Raw genomic sequence first — 21,750 nt, 5'->3', positions numbered from 1 at the left:
AGTGAATGTTCCTGAGTGGTCAAGGTACAGTTTTGATTTAAATCTACTTGAAAACCTATGGCAAGACCTGAAAATGGCTGTCTAGCAATGATCAATAACCAATTTGACAGAGTTTGAAGAATTTTCAAAAGAATAATTGGCAAATGTTGCACAATCCAGGTGTAGAAAGCTCTTAGAGACAATCCAAGAAATACTCACAGCTGTAATCGTTGCCAAAGTTGCTTCTACAAAGTATTGGCTCATTGGTGTGAATACTTATGTAAATGAGATATTTCTGTATTTAATTTTTAATAACATACTTTCACTTTGTCATTATGGGATATTGTGTGTAGATGGGTTAGAAAAATCTATATGTTTAATTTTGAATTCAGGCTGTACCACAACAAAATGTGTAATTAGTCAAAGGTTATGAATACTTTCTGAAGGCACACTAACTACAATGTTGTTGATCCATCATCAGTTTTCTATCACAGCCATTCAACTCTGTAACTGTTTTAAAGTCAACCTTGGTCTCATGGGGAAATCCCTGAGCAGTTTCCTTCCTTTCCGGCAATTGAGTTAGGAAGGACGCCTGTATTTTTGTAGTGACTGGGTGTATTGATACACCATCCTAAGTGTAATTTATAACTTCACCATGCTCATAGGGATATTCAATGTCTGCTTTATTATCTGTCAACCAATAGGTGCCCTTCTTTGTGGACATGGAAACCTCCCTGATCTTTGTGGCTATAAATTCACTGCTCGACTGAGGGAACTGTGAGGTATAGACATGAGGTCGTCATTAAAAAATCATGTTAAACACTATTATTGCTCAAAGAGGGAGTCCATGCAACTTATTATGTGACTTGTTATGCAAATGTTTACTCCTGAACGTATTTAGATTTGCCATAACAAAGGGGTTGAATACTTATTGACTCAAGACATTTCAGCTTTTTGTGTGTTCACTTGAGATTGTCAGATCCTTTTTTTTTGTCTAACATAGTATGTCCCAAATAATGCATGATGTGAACTTCTGACATGATTTGTACATGGGTACACAACATGTGCCTCTGTTACGTACCTACTGTATATGGTACCTATATGGTGACGTTGACTTGTTTTCCCATTCGTCTCCCTTTTCCCAAGCACTCTGAATCCTAGCATTGGGAGTTTCAATACTTTATCACCCTAAATTAGTGAGGTATACATTTTCATTTTCTCAAAATCTCCAATACTTATATTTTGACGTCTGCTATTATACTTCATGCATATTATCAATGCATAATAGATTTTTTGAATCTGCTTAACATCACGATAGTCAGTATGTAAGCAAAAAAAAGGCGATACTGGATTGAATCTGCAGGCTGGCAGGAAGGGGGGGGGGGACTGGTACAGATGGGATGACAGAGAGGAGGTGTGTGGCAAGTAAAGCAAGCAGAGAAAAGATGACAGAGAGTAGGAGTGAGATTGCAGAGAGGGAAAAAGAGAGATGACAGAGAAGGAGTGCAAGAAACAGGCTGAGGGATGAAAGTATAGAGAGAGGAGAAAGGGACGGATAGAGTAGATGAAATAACGTGGCAAAGACCGAGGGGTTATTGTGTGTGTGAGTGCATGCACGTTTGCATGGTCCAACAGCATCCATTGTTGGAGAAGATATGATGAAAAAGTAAACACACACACTCGCATTCTCAATTAGACTCACCATTGGTGTGTAATCACCAGGGACACCAAGCGCTAGCTGGAGCGTACTAGTCACTAGGCTAAAAATAGCCATCGTGTCTGCAGGAATGAGATCGACCTGTAGGGAGATAAAGCACCCAGAGGCACACAGGGACAGACTCATGGAAATGTGGAATATTTTTTAGCTTGGTCCCTGTAACAGAAATTACAGTTGAATTTAATACATGTAGTGTAACGAAATACCAAAGAAATGAATCACATTAAAGAGTATAAGCCTTACTTGGTAGATCGCTGTGTGACACTAATTGATTGGCTCTTAAAACATAATTACTTATTACTCTATTATTATTTAATGAATTAAAGAGACATCCATCCGTACCTGCTTATACCTTCCCTTTCTCTCAGAGAATATGCGTTTTTGGATAGCTGAGATGGCTGAGAGAACATGTTTGCATTGGTCATTTTAATTTCTACCTACAGTATGTCGATTTCAATCCTTGGGATCATTGAGTTCGAGTCTTCCCTTTATGCTGCTATCTGCTTGCTCTCTACTTCTTTTTCTTCATTCAAAATGTTCTTCTCATCACTTTGTCCACCTCCCCCTTATGTCTGTTTAACTTTATTCTCTCCTTATGTTCTAAGCCTCCTAAACACTGCTTAGCAACAGTTCCCACAGCAACAAACTGAAAAACTTCACTGTCTGTCTGTCTGTCTGTCTGTCTGTCTCTCTATATCTATATATATCTCTCTATCTATCTTCTTTCCCTGGCCTTTACCTTGCTCATTATAAAGTCACACAGTTCCACAGAAGTATAACAAGTTGACAGTTCTCGACAATAATAGCATCCCCAGGTGAAGAGAAGAAGGGGGGGGGGGGGCAGGGAAACCGGCTGTTCCTGCTAGAGTCTATTGATCTGACTGTAATTTGAAAGTGATTTAATGGATTGATATACAGTGCCTTGCGAAAGTATTCGGCCCCCTTGAACTTTGCGACCTTTTGCCACATTTCAGGCTTCAAACATATAGATATAAAACTGTATTTTTTTGTGAAGAATCAACAACAAGTGGGACACAATCAGGAAGTGGAACGACATTTATTGGATAGTTCAAACTTTTTTAACAAATCAAAAACTGAAAAATTGGGCGTGCAAAATTATTCAGCCCCCTTAAGTTAATACTTTGTAGCGCCACCTTTTGCTGCGATTACAGCTGTAAGTCGCTTGGGGTATGTCTCTATCAGTTTTGCACATCGAGAGACTGACATTTTTTCCCATTCCTCCTTGCAAAACAGCTCGAGCTCAGTGAGGTTGGATGGAGAACATTTGTGAACAGCAGTTTTCAGTTCTTTCCACAGATTCTCGATTGGATTCAGGTCTGGACTTTGACTTGGCCATTCTAACACCTGGATATGTTTATTTTTGAACCATTCCATTGTAGATTTTGCTTTATGTTTTGGATCATTGTCTTGTTGGAAGACAAATCTCCGTCCCAGTCTCAGGTCTTTTGCAGACTCCATCAGGTTTTCTTCCAGAATGGTCCTGTATTTGGCTCCATCCATCTTCCCATCAATTTTAACCATCTTCCCTGTCCCTGCTGAAGAAAAGACAGTGCTCCTTGGGATGTTTAAAGCTTGTTAAATCTTTTTGTATCCAAAGCCGTCTTTAAACTTCTTCACAACAGTATCTCGGACCTGCCTGGTGTGTTCCTTGTTCTTCATGATGCTCTCTGCGCTTTTGACGGACCTCTGAGACTATCACAGTGCAGGTGCATTTATACGGAGACTTGATTGCACACAGGTGAATTGTATTTATCATCATTAGTCATTTAGGTCAACATTGGATCATTCAGAGATCCTCACTGAACTTCTGGAGAGAGTTTGCTGCACTGAAAGTAAAGGGGCTGAATAATTTTGCACGCCCAATTTTTCCGTTTTTGATTTGTTAAAAAAGTTTGAAATATCCAATAAATGTCGTTCCACTTCATGATTGTGTCCCACTTGTTGTTGATTCTTCACAAAAAAATACAGTTTTATATCTTTATGTTTGAAGCCTGAAATGTGGCAAAAGGTCGCAAAGTTCAAGGGGGCCGAATACTTTCGCAAGGCACTGTATGATAGCACATACAGTAGACTGCGTTTTTACAAAGTAACAAGAACTGCTTCTTATAAAATTGCAAGTGACACCATTGGTTTGCGGTGATAAGATAATCAAAGCAGTGAATGGAATGACATTCAGATATTTGACAAGCAATGTGATCAAATGGCTTTGCTTTCCAGTTCACATTCTGAATGAAACCCTACTTTCTGTAGGAAAGGAGCAGGAGAGGCTTTGAACACCTCATTAAGTCTGCCTATGCAGCAGGGAGATCAGTGCAGATAAAAATGCTCTGTCATTAATCGAATGATTTAGGAAGGTAACTAGAAACAAGGTCTTTGGGTGGAAATCTTAAGCACTCTTCAGGAGAGACCTCTGTGATTAGCATTGTGTGTTCTGTTATCTTGATTGAGTTCAATAGGAAATTAACCTCCTAATTGACTGTTGGGAGAAACGACATGAGAGGTCAAAGAGGACCAATCTCTAGTCAATCATCTGTCTATAGAAAAGAAAAGAGAAAGGACTCAGATCACTGTTTAAATAGGGAAAATACAACAGTGCAGGCTAATTTTAGAGGCAGGACTGTGTAAACATTAGTGACATGGCAATTCCCATAAAATATCTGGCAATACCATCAGCTTTGTATTAATTTCAAATGGGTACTTTATATGCTTTTATAACATCTATTAATGTCCAGTATAATATACAATCACAGGTTCCTAAGGGATATTTGTACCTTGACCTTGCCACACATTCATCCTGTGTTCACTCTATCGTATCTGATAGAAAAACATCTTGAACTGCTAATAGCTAGCCTGAGTAGCCTCTGAATACAAGCCAAAACAGTGAGAAGCCATTCATCTCCTCATCCTCTCTTCTTCTGCTTGGCTTGTGCAATACTTCCAAGCCAAGCCACTCTTTTCAGTGCAGCACTGCTGTCTTTAAAACTGCTGGTTTTCTTTGGATATATTTTTATATATATTTCAACACTATGAGTTTGGAATAATACTGTGAAATTGTGAAAATTATTATAATTCCCTTTTCATGTAAGAGCTGTTTGAAAAGGCTGCCTGAAATTGCAGCCTGTTTTGGTGGGATGGTGTTTTGGTCTGCCTGGTGACAGCAGGAAATTGGTTAATAGACCAATAAGAAAGAGAGTTCCAAACCTCTCTGCCAATAACAGCTAGTTTCCCGTTTTCCCCTCCCAACTCAGAACACTCCCAGACAGTCCTAGCAGAACTCTTGCTTGAGAAATTGCTCTTTGCTAAGAAGCTATTTTTGTTTCTTTTTGACCATTTTAATTGTAAACAATCACAGTAAGTTACTTAATTGTTACCCAGAAATGACTTGATATTGATATAAAATGGCTGCATTGGACATTTAAATCCTGGTGATGTGTAGTAAACTGAACATGTGCCCAATTGCACATAGTTTAACTCATCCACAGATTTAGGGATCTCAAGCTAAAATGTATCTTGTTCAAATAAATAATTGTTTAATCTGCTACAGGCTCTGTATTCCGTTGTTTAGCCATAACAGTCTACAATTTGCATGTAACTGTCCTACTTGCTTATCACAATGACCAGCAAAATGCGCAAAAGTCTACAGAAAAAACATCAAAGTAAGATATCCCCAATGGGCTCAATACAAATGTAGCTCCCTGTGGGATCAGTTTAATTGGGGATCCGATAGTTGGCCAGGTTCATGACTGTCTTGTGCTAGATTGGGAAAGACATTCTGCCAGCGGTCAGAATACCGACCAGGAAAACACCACAGCATGTTCAGAACCACGGACAGCACGTGGAAGAAGGCATACTGGTGGAGCTCTCCCTGTCTCTCTCTCTCTCGTGCGGTGCTTTGAAATGAGCGAGTTTATGCCTCACAGGTTACGGTTTACATCAGGATTCTCAGAACAGAAAGTGCGCGCGACTAGACGAACGCCTCAGAGCGGTTTACTGCAAAAAGCAAGAAATCAACATAACATCAACATCATGCAGGTAAATAAAAAAAATATTACATGTATATTTTGATGTGTTGTTTTAATTGTTGGAATAACCTAAACAAACTGCTCAGGCACATTCACTCTCATGCACATTCACTCTCAAGTTTGAGTTCAGTACGAGGCATATCTGCCAAATCCATGCGCACGTCATTCGTGCAATAAGTTACCGCAGAAAAAAAATCATAATTGAGATATTGCATGTCTCATAAAGTGGAAGCACGTGAGTGTTGTTGAATCAATCAAATGCAACAGTAACCAAACTGCTTGTTGACGCCATGGAAAAGTTGTCATGTAAGCTGCTTGGTGTATGAAAATGTATGCACTCTGGATAAGAACGTCCGCTAAATTACCCAAATATAAATGTAAAATGTGTCACTGATATTGTACCTGCTCTGATAATGACTTTATTCTATGCCATGTTGTGAAAATGGCTAGGGCCAACTTAATTATATTGATTCTTACCATCTGTAGTATTGTGTGTCAGTAGCTTAATTGTGTTGTAACCATGTACTACTCAATTAATTATGAGTATCAAATTCAAGCAGGCGATTACTATTTCATTTATCAAGTTAAGACATTGTCCAAAGGCAGGCATTCAGATATCACTTAATGTATTTAATCAACTAATGGTGTGCATATTGATATATAAAGTGACTGACTGTTGTTCAAACCATTGTAGCAATTGTGCTAGACAGAAGTCTAGTAGCTGCAAAAAGCTATTTAATAATACAATAGTTGAGCTTGTTGCTGAAGTTGTAAGGTATATGGGGGATTCTTTCTCTCTTGAAGGTGCTCAGCATTCTGTCAGATACAGTATGTAGACATCACTCATTGCAGCTGCAGCTGGAGTTTGATTCTGTTTTCAGCAGTTGCCTTGCTGTTTGGAGCCATATGTTGAGATTTGACATGAAAACTATTTTGGTTATGACAACTCCCTGTAGAAGCTCAATGTGTTTACTTGTTAATGTGCTAAAGGCTAATTGGGAAAACAAACTGAAAAATATGGAGCTGAAATGTCATCTTGCTTTGAGGGAAAAACAGGTCAAGAAGTAGTTGCAAGTGCCCTCCAGTTAATACACTGTAAATAATGTATAATACACAACCCCCCTGCATTATACAATACACACACACACACACACACACACACACACACACACACACACACACACACACACACACACACACACACACACACACACACACACACACACACACACACACACACACACACACACTGGGATGTTTAACTGTGATTTTTGATAATTTAACACATTTTGGTTGTTGTCTTCAAAGCAAATGCACACATTTGAATTTAGACAAGATTCCGTAAGTCAGACATGCATCTTTCAGATGTGTGAGGGGACAGACATGCATAGCGTTACACACAAGAACAGTGTGATGTTGAACCACAACTAAAGGCATTATCCCCTTGGCTTATGTAACAGTGACCTCATGTGATGTCCTTTTCCATCACTCATCTGTCAGCAGCTGTCCTATGCGGTGTGTCTACTAATGCATTACTGCACTTACTGAACAATATCACTTCCTCTCTTGGACAAAATGTTGACTGTGTTACAAATCAGCCATTCTTTAGGGAGTGAAAAGGACAGAAAGCTCCACAGAAAGTGGTTGTTGAATAAGACCTTAAGAATCCACTCAACAACTTTGACTGGCAGTTTCACTAACTCCCAAATTGTAATTAAACTGTGTTCCTTGCTAGATTCACATTGGGAAACAGAGAGGAGCCCTTGATATTTGTGACCGGAGTGGAGGTAACAACAGAGAAAAAATTGATGAAGGGGAAACAAGGAGGGAGGACATTATCATCAGCCCAGGGATTAGGAGCACTGTGTTCTTTTTTGTTTCCTCTCTGTCTCTCTCTTTCTCTCACTCTCTCAGGTTGTTTGTTTCCACTGGCACTTTGTGGCACTTTAAATAGAGCCTATGGTGAGAGGCGTCTACTTTTGTACAGAGCTTGTGGAACTAGCTCTGCGATGGATTCAGGGTCCATTAGTCCGTTTTAATTTGGTTGATGGTCAGGAAAGTATCCAATGCTCAAGTTAATAATAGCGTATTTGTGAGGGGGAGGGTTCACACACCTAAATGTGAGCTGAAGAAAAGTAGTTGCATAATGAACATAAAGACACACTCCATTGCTCTAAGCAATGTCTTCTGCACAATGACGTATAGAACTGCAATGCAAGCCTCTGTACAGCCTCCCTTTTGTATGTACAGCATGCCTTCAAGACTTGCAGTCCACCCCAAAAAAATGTCGTACACTTTTACACTGCCTTCAGACAGTTTTCACACCCCTTGACTTTTTCCATATTTGTTGTGTTACAAAGAGAGATTAAAATGGAATGAATTTTCTTACTTTTTTTGTCAACAATATACACAAAATACTCTAATGTCAAAGTGGAAAAACAATTCTAACATTTGTAATAAAAAAAATATTTAAAAAAAATATATATATAGATCTTGATTAAATAAGTATTCAATCCCCTGAGTCGATACATGTTAGAATCCCCTTTGGCAGCGATTACAGCTGTGAGTCTTTCTGGGTAAGTCTCTAAAAGATTTCCCCACCTGGATTATGCAACATTTGCTTATTCTTTTCAAAATTCTTCAAGCTCTATCATTGGTTGTTGACCATTGCTAGACAACTAATTTCATGTATTGCCGTAGATTTTCAAGCAGATTCAAGTCAAAACTTTAACACGGCCACTCAGGAACTGTCTTCTTGGAAAGCAACTCCAGTGTAGATTTGGCCTTGTGTTTTAGGTTAATGTTCTGCTAAAATGTGAATTAATCTCCCAGTGTCTGGTGGAAAGACTGAACCTGGTTTTCCTCTAGGATTTTGCCTGTGCTTAGCTCCATTCCAATTCTTTTTTATCCTGAAAAACTCCCCAGTCCTTAACGATTACAAGCATACCCATAACATGATGCAGCCACCACTATGCTTGAAAATATGGAGAGTGGTACTCAGTAATGTGTTCCATTGGATGTGCCCCAGGCATAACACTTTGTATTCAGGACAAAAAGTAAATTGCTGTGCCACATGTTTTGCCGTATTACTTTAGTGTTTGGTTGCAAACAGGATGCTGTTTTTATTTTTATATTTGTATTCTGGACAGGCTTCATTCTTTTCACTTTGTCAATTAGGTTAGTATTGTGGTGTAACTACAATGTTGTTGATTCTTCCTAAATTTTTTCATATCACAGCCATTAAACTATGTAACTGTTTTAAAGTCACCATTGGCCTCGTGGTGAAATCCCTGAGCGGTTTCCTTCCTCTCTGGCAACTGAGTTAGGAAGGAGGCCTGTATCTTTGTAGTGACTGGGCAAATTGATACACCATCCAAAGTGAAATGAATAACTTCACCATGCTCAAAGGGATATTCAATGTCCTTTTTTAACCCATCTACCAATAGGTGCCCTTCTTTACGAGGCGTTGGAAAACCTCCCTGGTCTACAGTATGTGGTTGAATCTGTGTTTGAAATTCACTGCTTGTCTGAGGGACATTGCAGATAATTGTAAGTGTAGGGTACAGAGATGAGGTAGTTAAGGGGTGTGAACACTTTTTGAAGGCACTATCTTGGGACCGTATCTTGGGACCGTCCACAAAAGCAACGAGGGAGCGTTATGTAAATTATATAACAATTTCCACTGTAGTTGTCCCACTCTGTACTGTATTTTGACTGTGAGAGAGAGACACAGTGCACAGAGATGATATTAAATACAATATAATAACAGTGTTCTGAGTTACAGTGCATCCCTCTGTGACAATAATCAGCTGATCCCAGCTGTTCCATGCAGCCAGGCATTATGAGTACAACGGAAGCCTAGAGCAGATGTTCTCACCATAGGAGGCACAGCGCGCCAAGGTCTTGGGTACGCGGGACCTGGCTTGATTTGATTTTTTTATTTGTACTTTTTCCGTTCGCGATTGTTTAGACCGATCTAAAACAACACATGAGTTCGTGATACTTTAGGCCAGAACCAAGTGGTAAAATGCCAGAGGAAAATGCTACTCTGATGCATATGGGAACATCAGAGGGGTTTGTCTCTATGACAGAAGCTGAGCTTCTATCATCTACAGTCGAGGAGTCAAAGAAATTGGACTTTGCTAGGAAGTGATGTACATGTGGGACTCATTTGATCTGTTCACTTTCTGTAAAAGAAAATATGTAGAATAAAAAGGAGGGTTCATATTAATTATCATAATAAAAACATATGTAGTAGCGGAATAACATTTGGGGAAATCGGGTCCAGACAGTTTCCTTATCCATTATCATTATTATTATGATTAAATATTACTATCTAAAATATTTAGAAAAAATATATTTTTAAACTAAGTAGAATTGTAGGAAATGAGCTTAAAAACCCTCAAATTAAACAAGATCAAGCTGGTGGTGTATTTAATATAGGCTATCTCAATAGACAATAATAATACAAAAGGGGTGGGGCTTTGGCGTGTGAAAATGTGAAAATGTGAAAAAGGGGGCACTTGTGAAAAAATGTTTTGCAACGACCTGCCCTAAAGGGTCAGCGATTTACCAGCCAGTAGCACTGTACCCTGAAACTTCTCAACTGCTGGCCCCTTTCTAACCAAACTATACAAAACTGGAATAAATAGTTACAATTGCTTAGGAAATATGTACAAATTAGCTCTTTCCCAAAAGGTCACAGTAGTTGAGGAACCCCTCAGGCCTGTAGATCTAAACAGAAAGAATTTCATACATTGCGATTTCAGACTCAGTGGTCAAAAGTAACCACACTGTTGCTTCTATTGGATTGTTCATTGAACAATTCATACAGGCAAATAAAATATATTTGTCGCAAAATCTGCTTTAGCTCGCCAATAGGAGAAAGGAAGCAGGATTGATTGAGAGAGGAAGAGACATCTTGGAGGAGTGTATGGGGACTATGGAGACTATTTGAAGTATTTCTGTAAAAAAGCGAAAATGTATTTGCTTGTCCAAGTATGTATTATGTAGTATATAAACATTTCTCTTTGGAATATTTCTCCCACAAGAAAATGTCCCTTGTGCATTGTCTTTAGCTAAAGGCCAAAAAGTTACCTTAAACTGTACTGTAGTGATCCAGGTCAGGGCAGGGAAAGTTCATCTTTAGGGATTGTATACAGACAATCTATATTTAGCAGTCCTGTTATGGGCCAGTTCTACTGGAGTGGTGAGTGTACCACCTCACTGTGATCCATGGCAAGAGAAGAAGGGGAAGGATGCTGTATCTGTGTTGCATGTCAATGAGCTCTGTGTACACTGTGTTCTCCTACTCTGTCAGGACCAAGGGAGAGGCTACAAACTCCACACACACGGGGAGAAAGAGGGGCTGACAATTAAGAGGGCATGTGTTGGTGACGTGTGGTGATCAGCGGATGGTGCAGTCTCCCGCAGTGTGCATGATGAGTTGGATTATTAAGAGAGGATAGTTAAACCCTGCTGCATCTCCCACATGTCAGGCTAAACGTTAATAATGTAGTACTGCGGATGCCAGGGCCTACATGTATGTATGTATGTGTGTGTGTGTTTTTGGGTTGGTAGGGGATGGTCTCTCTTGTCCTGGTGTTTAACACATGGCTGGTACTCAGTGTTTAACACATGGCCGGTAATCAGTGTTTAACACATGGCTGGTAATCAGTGTTTAACACATGGCTGGTACTCAGTGTTTAACACATGGCTGGTACTCAGTGTTTAACACATGGCTGGTAATCAGTGTTTAACACATGGCCGGTAATCAGTGTTTAACACATGGCTGGTACTCAGTGTTTAACACATAGCCGGTAATCAGTGTTTAACACATGGCCGGTATTCAGTGTTTAACACATGGCCGGTAATCAGTGTTTAACACATGGCTGGTACTCATTGTTTAACACATGGCCGGTAATCAGTGTTTAACACACGGCCGGTAATCAGTGTTTAACACATGGCCGGTATTCAGTGTTTAACACATGGCCGGTATTCAGTGTTTAACACATGGCCGGTATTCAGTGTTTAACACATGGCTGGTACTCATCCCCACCATGGCAGCTGACTCTGATCTTTTATTCATGCTGTTTTAAGGAGTGTGAATTATTGAGTGAGTTCCTCAGTGCTCTGTACGCCTTGGCTTCCTTTCATATTCAAATAGGAGATGAGGAGATTACGAGGGGGCTGGGAATCTCCCCCGATATTTCGCTCCATTCTCTTCTCAAATAATGTAACAAAACAAGAACGCATGTGTGCCGCCTTGCGCATGCATACATACAGACACGCATACATGCACACACACACACACACACACACACACACACACACACACACACACACACACACACACACACACACACACACACACACACACACACACACACACACACACACACACACACACACACACACACACACACACACACACACACACACACACATTAACAGAGAATATCTTTTACATAGTCACACACATACAGTACTCTGCCATGCACACCCATACATACTAGTGGGCCTTCCATTCCCCATCAATCCAGGGGTGATAAAGCTTCCTCGCTCCTTATCTATTATTTTCTACATCCATGTCATCCTACAGCCCATTCTCCTCTTATCTTCAGTCACAGCATCCTGTATGTCTTCAGCCTCGGTGAACTGACTGTAACTTTGATACGTGATCCCATTGGAGCACTTTGGATTTATAACTATGCACATTCCATTGTTTTATCACGCTTTATTCTAACTTCTAACCAGACAGTGTCGCTAGGTAATGCGTAGGTGGCAAGTTGAAAAAATTGACAACTTTAAAGGATTTTTTTTTTCATTTTGTTGTATTGAAAATAAAATGCAGAAATGTTTCATTTACATTAGTATTCACACCGCTGAGTCAATACTTTGTAGCAGCACCTTTGGCAGCGATTACAGCTGTGAGTCTTTTCTTATTAAGTCTCTTTGAGTTTCAACACCTGGATTGTGGAACATTTGCCCATTTATTATTTTAAAAAACTCTTCAAGCTCTGTCAAATTGGTTGTTGATCATTGCTAGACAACCATTTTCAGGTCTTGCCATATATTTTCAAGTAAATTTATGTCAAAACTATAACTTGGCCACTCAGGAGCATTCACTGTCTTCTCCTGAACTTTTTTAGGCTTGTCATAACAAAAGGGTACCATCTCAGCGGTCTTCGAGTGTCCACCCTGACATTGGAAGGTTGGGAGTTCGATCCCCGGCCGAGTCATACCAAAGGCTGTAAAAATGGGACCTGATGTGTCTCTGCTGCTTGATACTCAGCATTAAGGAGATAGATTGTTTGATATTGAAAGAAAATGAAGGCCCTGCAATAGATTAGCGTCCTGTCCAGGGAGTGTATTTGTACATCACATGCCAGGGCTCGTGCAAGGCTACAAAGTGGTTGAATACTTATCTTTCAAGACATTTCAACTTTTAATTTTTAATTCATTTAAAAAAAACGTAGTTCCACTTTGACATTATGGGTATTGACAAAAACATCTCTAAGCCATTTTAAATTCAGGCTGTAACACAACCAAATGTGGAAAAAGTCCAGGGGTGTGAATAACTTCTGAAGGCACTGTATAACTTTCGAAATACAGCCGCTATGATGCATTTTGCAAAAACGCACAATCATACAGTATGATGCAAAATGCATGGACAAAAAGTGGAATAGGGATGGCTTATGGATGGCTTTTTTGTATTTGATTTTTTATTCAGGGTTCTTTGTACACATTTTCCGTAATATCATGTTCTTTCTCTTCCTCCCCCTCTCTGCCCAGCCTATACATTCTCCTCTGTGCATCCTCTAACCCTTCTCTACCAACAGTCTTCTCTGTATTGTCCTTACCCCTCTCTCTGTCACCTGTTAACCAAGTTAGTTCTGTGTCCCCCAGGCTGATGGAAAGGGAGTGGACGGTGGCCTGCTGCCTGATGCCAACGGGAAGGAGCCCAGCCCAGGAGGACAGAGGGAGGACAGAGGGAAATGGCAGAAGCCCCGAATCACTCGTAAATCTCTGATGAAGTGCTGCCTCGTCAAATGGATCATTGACAGCACCACAAACACTCAGGGGCCAGGTAGGTCAGGGACAGTGCCAAACTTATATGAGGCTCTGTCATCCCAGCTACAGAGTTGTATGTGTTCTTCCCTGTGTGGGATAGCTGGGGTGGAGTGAAGACGAAGACAGAGGAGAGGGGGAGGGGATGCAGGTAAGATTAATTTGAATGCGTCTACCCCCTTTTATAGGACTATATTTTAACTCTATCATCTCTCTTGCTGTCTCTCAGTGGACTTCTACTGTGCTAGCCACTCATCTTTTTGTGTCACTTCAATATACTATCAATAAATCTCTATTCGTTCTCCACAATCCCAGCAAACTGATTGCCGTAGGCTTACTGCTGAGACTTGCCCTGTGAACTCTCCTGTAAACTCTCCTGTAAACTCTCCTGTAAACTCTCCTGTAAACTCTCCTGTAAACTCTCCTGTAAACTCTCCTGTAAACTCTCCTTTAAACTCTCCTGTAAACTCTCCTGTAAACTCTCCTGTAAACTCTCCTGTAAACTCTCCCACTCTCTCATTTTTCTCTTCTTTCCTTTCCCTTCAGTTATTTTAGTAGGGATTTAGAAAGCTTAAAATGATTCTTGAAATAAAAGTCCCAGTGTTGACAGTAATGTACAAGTCATCTCTTAGTGGAGGGAAGCCACCTCCAGAAAGAAACTATGGCCATTAATTTAGTCAAATTGGTAATGATCAATGGCTTTTGTTTCAAAGCTTTTGTGGATGATTTGCTACACCCTTTTTCAGGAACACGTACAACACATGCAAAAATATATTGTTAAGTAAATAAGGGTGTTGTTGAAAGAGTACATTATTTGTTTTTTCTGTCCAGCACCTGAACTAGTTTGATATTTGTAATTTTATACGGGTGGAAGTATGAGCTGAATATGGAGGGAGTAGCAGAGTGTCTGTTACTGCTTGTACCCCCGGTATGCCCTCGTTTTCTCTATCTATCTAAATTATTGACATTGCCCTTCTGTGCATGCAGACTGGGGCTAACATGTTCATGTGCACTCACCAGAGCGAAGAGACCCCCAACCACCATCCCGCCCCCCCATGTTAACTCCTCCGCCGCCCTGCGTCAACTCTAAGCCCTTTCCAGTAAGGAACCACCAATACAACCATGTCTAGGCATTGCCATCTGCTGGATAGTATTAATAATTACATGACACAATATAAGTACTCTCTATGTACACCAGATGGTAGTCACACACTCTGGCAGTCTTAGAACCTTTCAGGGGGAGGGAGGGAGGGAGGGAGGGTTGTACTGTAAGCAGATGGTTGTGTTTTTGTGAGTTGCTGTCGTATGATTGATATTCTGGGGCTATGGGCCTTCATGACGTTCTCATTACTGTTGTTATTAATGTTTGCTCTGAAGAGTGCAGAAATGCCGATATGCCAGCATTAAGCCTTGTCCGTCTTTAATGAAAGGGATAGATCAGCATTTAGGGAGCATGGACATTTTGCTGCTGTCTTCGTTTTCAATGGTTTATTACATGAGCTAACCTTGTACTGTATGCATGAACACAAGGCTCTGCCTGACACTGTTGTGGCAGTTCATACGGTTATAGAGACATCAGTGGATTAAAAACGCTCTGTGATCATTCTGATGGTAGTGGTTTGGTCACCTGTGCTTGCTCTTTGTAGGAATGGAGTTGAAAGTGAGGATACTGTTATCTTTAAAATACAAAAATGTTTGACATTTATGTGTTTGCAAAGTAGTACGCGGAAATTATGAACAGGGGCTCATTTGTGGGACTGTGTTCCCGGTGCAGTGGTGCAGTTGTGCTTCAGTGGTTTCCCTACAGTGTCCACAAGGTGCAGCACCTTGATGTGCACCATAAAGAAGATTGAGTCCAGTGGCTAACTCCATCTAAATCTCTCTCTGGTAAAAATGCATTTCTGGCCTGTTCCCATTCCAGTCCTAAGACCAGTATTTTGCATCTCATTGATTTATCCTCCCCTGCTCCCTCTCTCAGCTCCTGCTTAAACTCTCTCCAATAAGATGTGCACACTCACCAGTTATGAACTCTACCTCTATTCGTATTTTTTACTGCCTCACACTCACCAGTTATGAACTCTACCTCTATTCGTATTTTTTACTGCCTCACACTCATGCACACCACAACTGATATCATGAAAGCATTGGTGGATTGTTAATGAATGTTGCTCAAACTTTACAGAGACTTTGTTTTGGGATAGGAAAAAATAATTAGGGCACTATGTCTACCTCCACTATTCCTCTTGTTTAAAGTCCCTTAATAAACTCAATTGAAATATCAGTTTGTTGAATTAGAACCACAATGTGAGGTTTCTTTTTGAATCCAGTGTTATGTTGGCTGTGTGAATGGGGAGATAGACACAGGCAGCGCCACACAGGGCAGGGCAGACTCCTTCACTCTAAGTGCTGCTGGTCATATTCCAGCCATCAGTGGATGTGGATCAATGCCTGGTTTACAGCTTTACATCATCCTTGAAATGCCTGGGAAAACAAGGAAACGCTCAGACCGTCAATTGGAAACTATTAGTAAAAAAACAACACATAATCTCTCCGGTCTCGCTGCCCTACTCCCCTCTCTCATCTTCCTCACTCGCTCCAACTGGAGAATGCACTAGAGGGATAATTCCTTTCTTGATGGACCTGTAGGACAGACTTACCCAAAAAGGGAGACACAGGGGGTTCAGCCCTTAACTGGTACAGAGTGTGTACTAAGGAAGATACTTCACAGAGGATGGAGATATTTGGGAGATGAGGAATCAAGTGGTATATGTTTGTTTTCAACTCAATACCATGCACTGGACTTGGATTTAGAGGGACTTTTTGAAGACAAGAAGATATTATCATCAAACTCACCTTTTTGCTTTTGCTGGATATCAAGGGGTTAAATGAAGGGCACCTGGAACAGAGTGACTGTTAATGGATCTCTACCTTCACTGGATCTTTACCGTCTTCATCACGAGGAGCATCGTCACCTGAGGGTTCACTTCCTTTAACACTGTGTGTGGGTGGGAAAATGGGGGGAGTAAAGTGTGACCAATAGATTTCAGGGTTCGCAGCTATTTTTCAGACATCTTGTTCAATTGTTTGTTTTGATGTTTTCTTAGACACACACATCCAGCAGCAAACATTTGTTAAGTTGTGGAAAACGCATCCAATATGTTCAGAGCTGGCCAATAGCAAGCTGATAAAGGTTCTTATTCAAACAAGTCAGCCATGGTGCTGGAAGGCATGGAACTGATTGCAATTACTGTAGTCATTGGCCTGTTTTTTGTAGTGTTCAAGCAGTTTGGTGTTTGGGAGCCCTTGACATTAGATGGTAAGTAACAAGGAGAGACTCTACAGTGCCCTGTTCTTTTCTCAAGGCCATCATATTCCTCACAGATAGACAGAAGCTTCTTGTACTGTGTTGTTGATAGTTGAAGATATAAATGGATTTCAGTGTTGTCACTTTATGAGAGAAGATGAGCTTCCACTGCAACTCTAGACAAACTGCCTCAAGACAACAAAGGTTTCATGTCTTATTACTGGTTTATAGAGAAAGAAATAACTGAAACCAAAATACTGTGACTGTCTGGCTTAATCTGATTGTATGTGTTCCCCCCTTCTCACTTCCCTACACTTCAATTTCTCCCCTGTGTTCCTCTCCCCATTCCTCACGCTGTTTGTTTGTATTTCATAGATGGTGAGCACACACACAGTAGTAACTCCCTGTATTCGTCATTTCCTTTTGTCATTCATTCATCATCCTCTCCCACTTTATTGTTCACACGTCCACCTTCTTTTTGCCAAAATATTGTACACCATTTTCATCAGATCCAATTTCTCTGTTACCCACCACACAAATGCCTCTCCCTCCCAATTTGTTCTGATGGTCCCGTCTTCCTCTCCTGATTTCAACCTTTCTCATCCGCTCCCGTCCTATTCTTGCCTCTCACCTGATCCACATTCTTCCCTCCCTTTCACCTTTCACCTCTCCCCTTCTCCCGACTCTCCTTCATTTCCCTGGGTTCTCCTCCTCTCTCTCTCTCCCTCTCCTCTCTCAAACAGAGAGTAGCGACTGTGAATTGGAGCTTTCTACTGTTCGTCACCAGCCTGAAGGCTTGGAACAGCTCCAGGTCCAGACCCAGTTCACCAAGAAGGAGTTGCAGTCACTCTACAGAGGCTTTAAAAACGTGCGACTGGGACTTGGCTGGGCGTTGAGCACCGAGTGGGAGTGGGGTAGAGGTTAAACACACACTGTCAGGGACTTGAAGGACTGCAAAGATATCATCTTACAATATGTTTGATATACTTGCATAGCTACACACATTTATTTACACAGATATTTACACTCACTCACTACGAGCTGTTACACATATATTAGCCGATAACAAACCGTTAGATATATCTACTTTCATAGATATTTAACTACATATATAAATACATACAGCGCATACAAGTTAAGCACTTAGTACTTATTAAATGTATTTTAAATTCTCCTTTGAACAGGAGTGTCCCAGCGGGCTGGTGGATGAGGAGACTTTCAAGAACATCTACTCACAGTTCTTCCCCCAGGGAGGTAGGAGTCTGCCCTCAAGTGATGTAAGGGAGGCACAATGGAATAGTACTGCAGATAGGTGGGAGACTCCCTTTCAACTGCTGCTACGTTGTCAGCTCTTTCAATGGGCTGTGATTTAATAGAGAGCATTATCATCCTGTTTTGTAATCAACATTTGATAAGAAATTGAAGATTCTGACAACTCAGAACCTCACCTATTGATTTATATATATGCTATAAAGACTGACCCATTTCACCCAGAGCGACCGTCAAAGAGGATAAAAGTGGAAAGATAATAAATAACCAGCTGTCACCCACTGTATACCTGCCTAATGTTAACTACATTATCGCTATCCCTTCTCAGATGCCACCACATATGCACATTTCCTGTTCAACGCATTTGACATGGACAGAAATGGCTCTATCCGTTTCGAGGTAAGCAAAGCTCCTCTTAAGTTATGTCAATTGTCCTCTTGTATCAAACCTTCCAGAACAATCAACGTTAGCCATCCCGATAACCTGCTCAATCTAAAAAACAAATTGCCTTCAGTAGATGAAATACTTTGACAGTCAGTAAGGTTTTCTATGTTTTTTTGCAGGACTTTGTGATTGGACTATCTGTACTGCTCAGAGGTTCAGAAACAGAGAAACTCCGGTGGGCCTTCAATCTGTATGATATCAACAAGGATGGCTACATCACCAAGGAGGTACAGTGTAAGGTCGTGCATTTCCTGTTTGTTGCATAGAGATGCTCTTCTGCTAGACATAACACTCCAAGACCTGGCGCTGACTCATGAATGTGTGTGTGTGTGTGTGTGTGTGTGTGTGTGTGTGTGTGTGTGTGTGTGTGTGTGTGTGTGTGTGTGTGTGTGTGTGTGTGTGTGTGTGTGTGTGTGTGTGTGTAAACCTGTGTACAGGAGATGTTGGCCATAATGACGTCCATCTATGACATGATGGGCAGGTATACCTCTCCCAGTGTACGAGATGTTGATCCATCTGAGCATGTGGACAAGTTCTTTCAGGTACATAAACCCCCAGTGTATGACCCCCTTCCATATCACCCCCATGTCTAACATTTTACCTTGATTAACACCTTCTGTCCTTATGTTTGTGTTGTTTCTGTCCTAAAGATGTATTTTTTGGCTATTGTGTAATAAGAACTCTCGTCTGTTTGAGTTTTCCCAACCTAAAAGCTTCACATTTTGTTACTGTGGAAGCGCACAACCGGCCCAGCGTCGTCTGGGTTAGGGTTTGGCCGGGGTAGGCCGTCATTGTAAATAAGAATTTGTTCTTAACTGACTTGCCTAGTTAAATAAAGGTTAAATAAAATACAAAAATTGTAGTTCTGAATGTAATCGTTTGAGATATTTAATGGCTAGCTTTTTCAGAAAATGGATCGGAACAGAGATGGGGTGGTGACCATTGATGAGTTCATAGAGACTTGTCAGAAGGTAAACACATCCTCCACAATCTTTACTGATGAAAAGATGTACTGTACATCATGTTAGAATGCCCAGACAAGCCACATGCTATTACATGGCTTTAACTCGCCTGGCTAACATTCCAGGTATTCCTGTAGATGGCAGACAGCAGGTTAACTGACAGGTTTGTCTTACAGAACCTGTTCATGTCAGAGGAACACAAAGCATATGAAGAGCTAAGAACAGTTCTGCCATAAGTAGTGTTCAATTGACATTGTGTCCTTAGCAACTGATTCCTCAACTTTCTTATTTCTCTCACCAGGATGAAAATATCATGGCCTCCATGCAGCTCTTTGAGAACGTCATCTAGGTCTAGGAACAGACGGAGAACATGGATAGAAGTATAAGTCCTGATGACCTTTTATTGCTTCCGATACCAGACCCTACAAGCCCCTCTACACTTTAACCCCTCACCGTTTGATGATAGAAAAATATTCACACACATCGAGATGAGGACAGTAAACATTTGTCAGGGGGCATAGGGAGATGACCTTTTAAACCTTTGATTCCACTATGTACTGTATATGGGAAAATAATCCCTTCAAAGGTTCTATTGACAGTAGAGGTCGACCGATTATGATTTTTCAACGCCGATACCAATGCCGATTATTGGAGGACCAAAAAAGCCGATGCCGATTAATCTGACGATTTTTTAAAACTTATTTGTAATAATGACAATTACAACAATACTGAATGAACACTTATTTTAACTTAATATAATACATCAATAAAATCAATTTAGCCTCAAATCAATAATGAAACATGTTTAATTTGGTTTAAATAATGCAAAAACAAAGTGCAATATGTGCCATGTAAGAAAGCTAACGTTTAAGTTCCTTGCTCAGAGCATGAGAACATATGAAAGCTGGTGGTTCCTTTTAACACGAGTCTTCAATATTCCCAGGTAAGAAGTTTTAGGTTGTAGTTATTCTAGGAATTATAGGACTATTTCTCTCTATACAATTTGTATTTCATATACCTTTGACTATTGGATGTTCTAATAGGCACTTTAGTATGCCAGTGTAACAGTATATTTTCCGTCCCTCTCCTCGCTCCTACCTGGGCTCGAACCAGGGACACATCGACAACAGCCACCCTCAAAGCAGCGTTACCCAAGCAGAGCAAGGGGAACAACTACTCCAAATCTCAGAGTGAGTGATGTTTGAAACGCTATTAGCGCGCAACCTGCTAACTAGCTAGCCATTTCACATCGGTTACACCAGCCTAATCTTGGGAGTTGATAGGCTTGAAGTCATAAACAGCTGCTGGCAAACGCACGAAAGTGTCAGACTGCTCTATCAAATCATAGACTTAGTTTTAACATGATAACACACAGAAATATGAGCCTTAGGTCATTAATATGGTCAAATCTGGAAACTATCATCTCGAAAACAAGACGTTTATTCTTTCAGTGAAATACGGAACCGTTCCGTATTTTATCTAATGGGTGGCATCCATAAGTCTAAATATTCCTGTTACATTGCACAACCTTCAATGTTATGTCATAATTACGTAAAATTCTGGCAAATTAGTTCGCAACGAGCCAGGCGGCCCAAACTGTTGCATATACCCTGACTCTGCGTGCAATGAACGCAAGAGAAGTGACACAATTTCACCTGGATAATATTGCCTGCTAACCTGGATTTATTTTAGCTAAACATAAAGGTTTAAAAATATATACTTCTGAGTATTGATTTTAAGAAAGGCATTGATGTTTATGGTTAGGTACAGTCATGCAACGATTGCGCTTTTTTCGCAGATGCGCTTTTGTTAAAACATCCCTTGTTTGGCGAAGTTGGATGTCTTTGTTAGGAAGAAATAGTCTTCACACAGTTCGCAACGAGCCAGGCGGCCAAAACTGCTGCATATACCCTGACTCTGTTGCAAGAGAAGTGACACATTTTCCCTAGTTAAAATAAATTA

At 40.6% G+C, this 21,750-nt stretch overlaps 1 protein-coding gene across 1 annotated transcript; it reads left to right on the top strand.

Moving 5' to 3' along the window:
• The first annotated feature begins 5,682 nt into the window (after nt 1-5,682).
• On the top strand, nt 5,683-20,872 carry LOC139409978 (calsenilin-like). Its single transcript, XM_071155393.1, has 9 exons — nt 5,683-5,749; nt 13,648-13,828; nt 17,857-17,981; nt 18,298-18,367; nt 18,711-18,781; nt 18,946-19,053; nt 19,264-19,368; nt 19,735-19,797; nt 20,090-20,872. Exons 1-9 carry the CDS (start codon nt 5,744-5,746, stop codon nt 20,135-20,137), a joined length of 777 nt encoding a protein of 258 aa, XP_071011494.1. The 5' UTR covers nt 5,683-5,743; the 3' UTR covers nt 20,138-20,872.
• The last annotated feature ends 878 nt before the right edge of the window (nt 20,873-21,750 follow it).

The sequence above is a fragment of the Oncorhynchus clarkii genome, chromosome 5 (genome assembly GCF_045791955.1).
Source record: "Oncorhynchus clarkii lewisi isolate Uvic-CL-2024 chromosome 5, UVic_Ocla_1.0, whole genome shotgun sequence".
In the NCBI taxonomy this organism is placed as follows: Eukaryota; Metazoa; Chordata; class Actinopteri; order Salmoniformes; family Salmonidae; genus Oncorhynchus; species Oncorhynchus clarkii.
This window is presented reverse-complemented; position numbering and strand designations above follow the sequence as displayed.

Excerpts from the sequence above, each read along its gene's own strand:
- LOC139409978 (XM_071155393.1), top strand. Across the intron at positions 17,982-18,297 it reads TCTACAGAGGCTTTAAAAAC|GAGTGTCCCAGCGGGCTGGT; the intron begins GTGCGACTGGGA and ends TCCTTTGAACAG. Across the intron at positions 18,368-18,710 it reads ACAGTTCTTCCCCCAGGGAG|ATGCCACCACATATGCACAT; the intron begins GTAGGAGTCTGC and ends ATCCCTTCTCAG.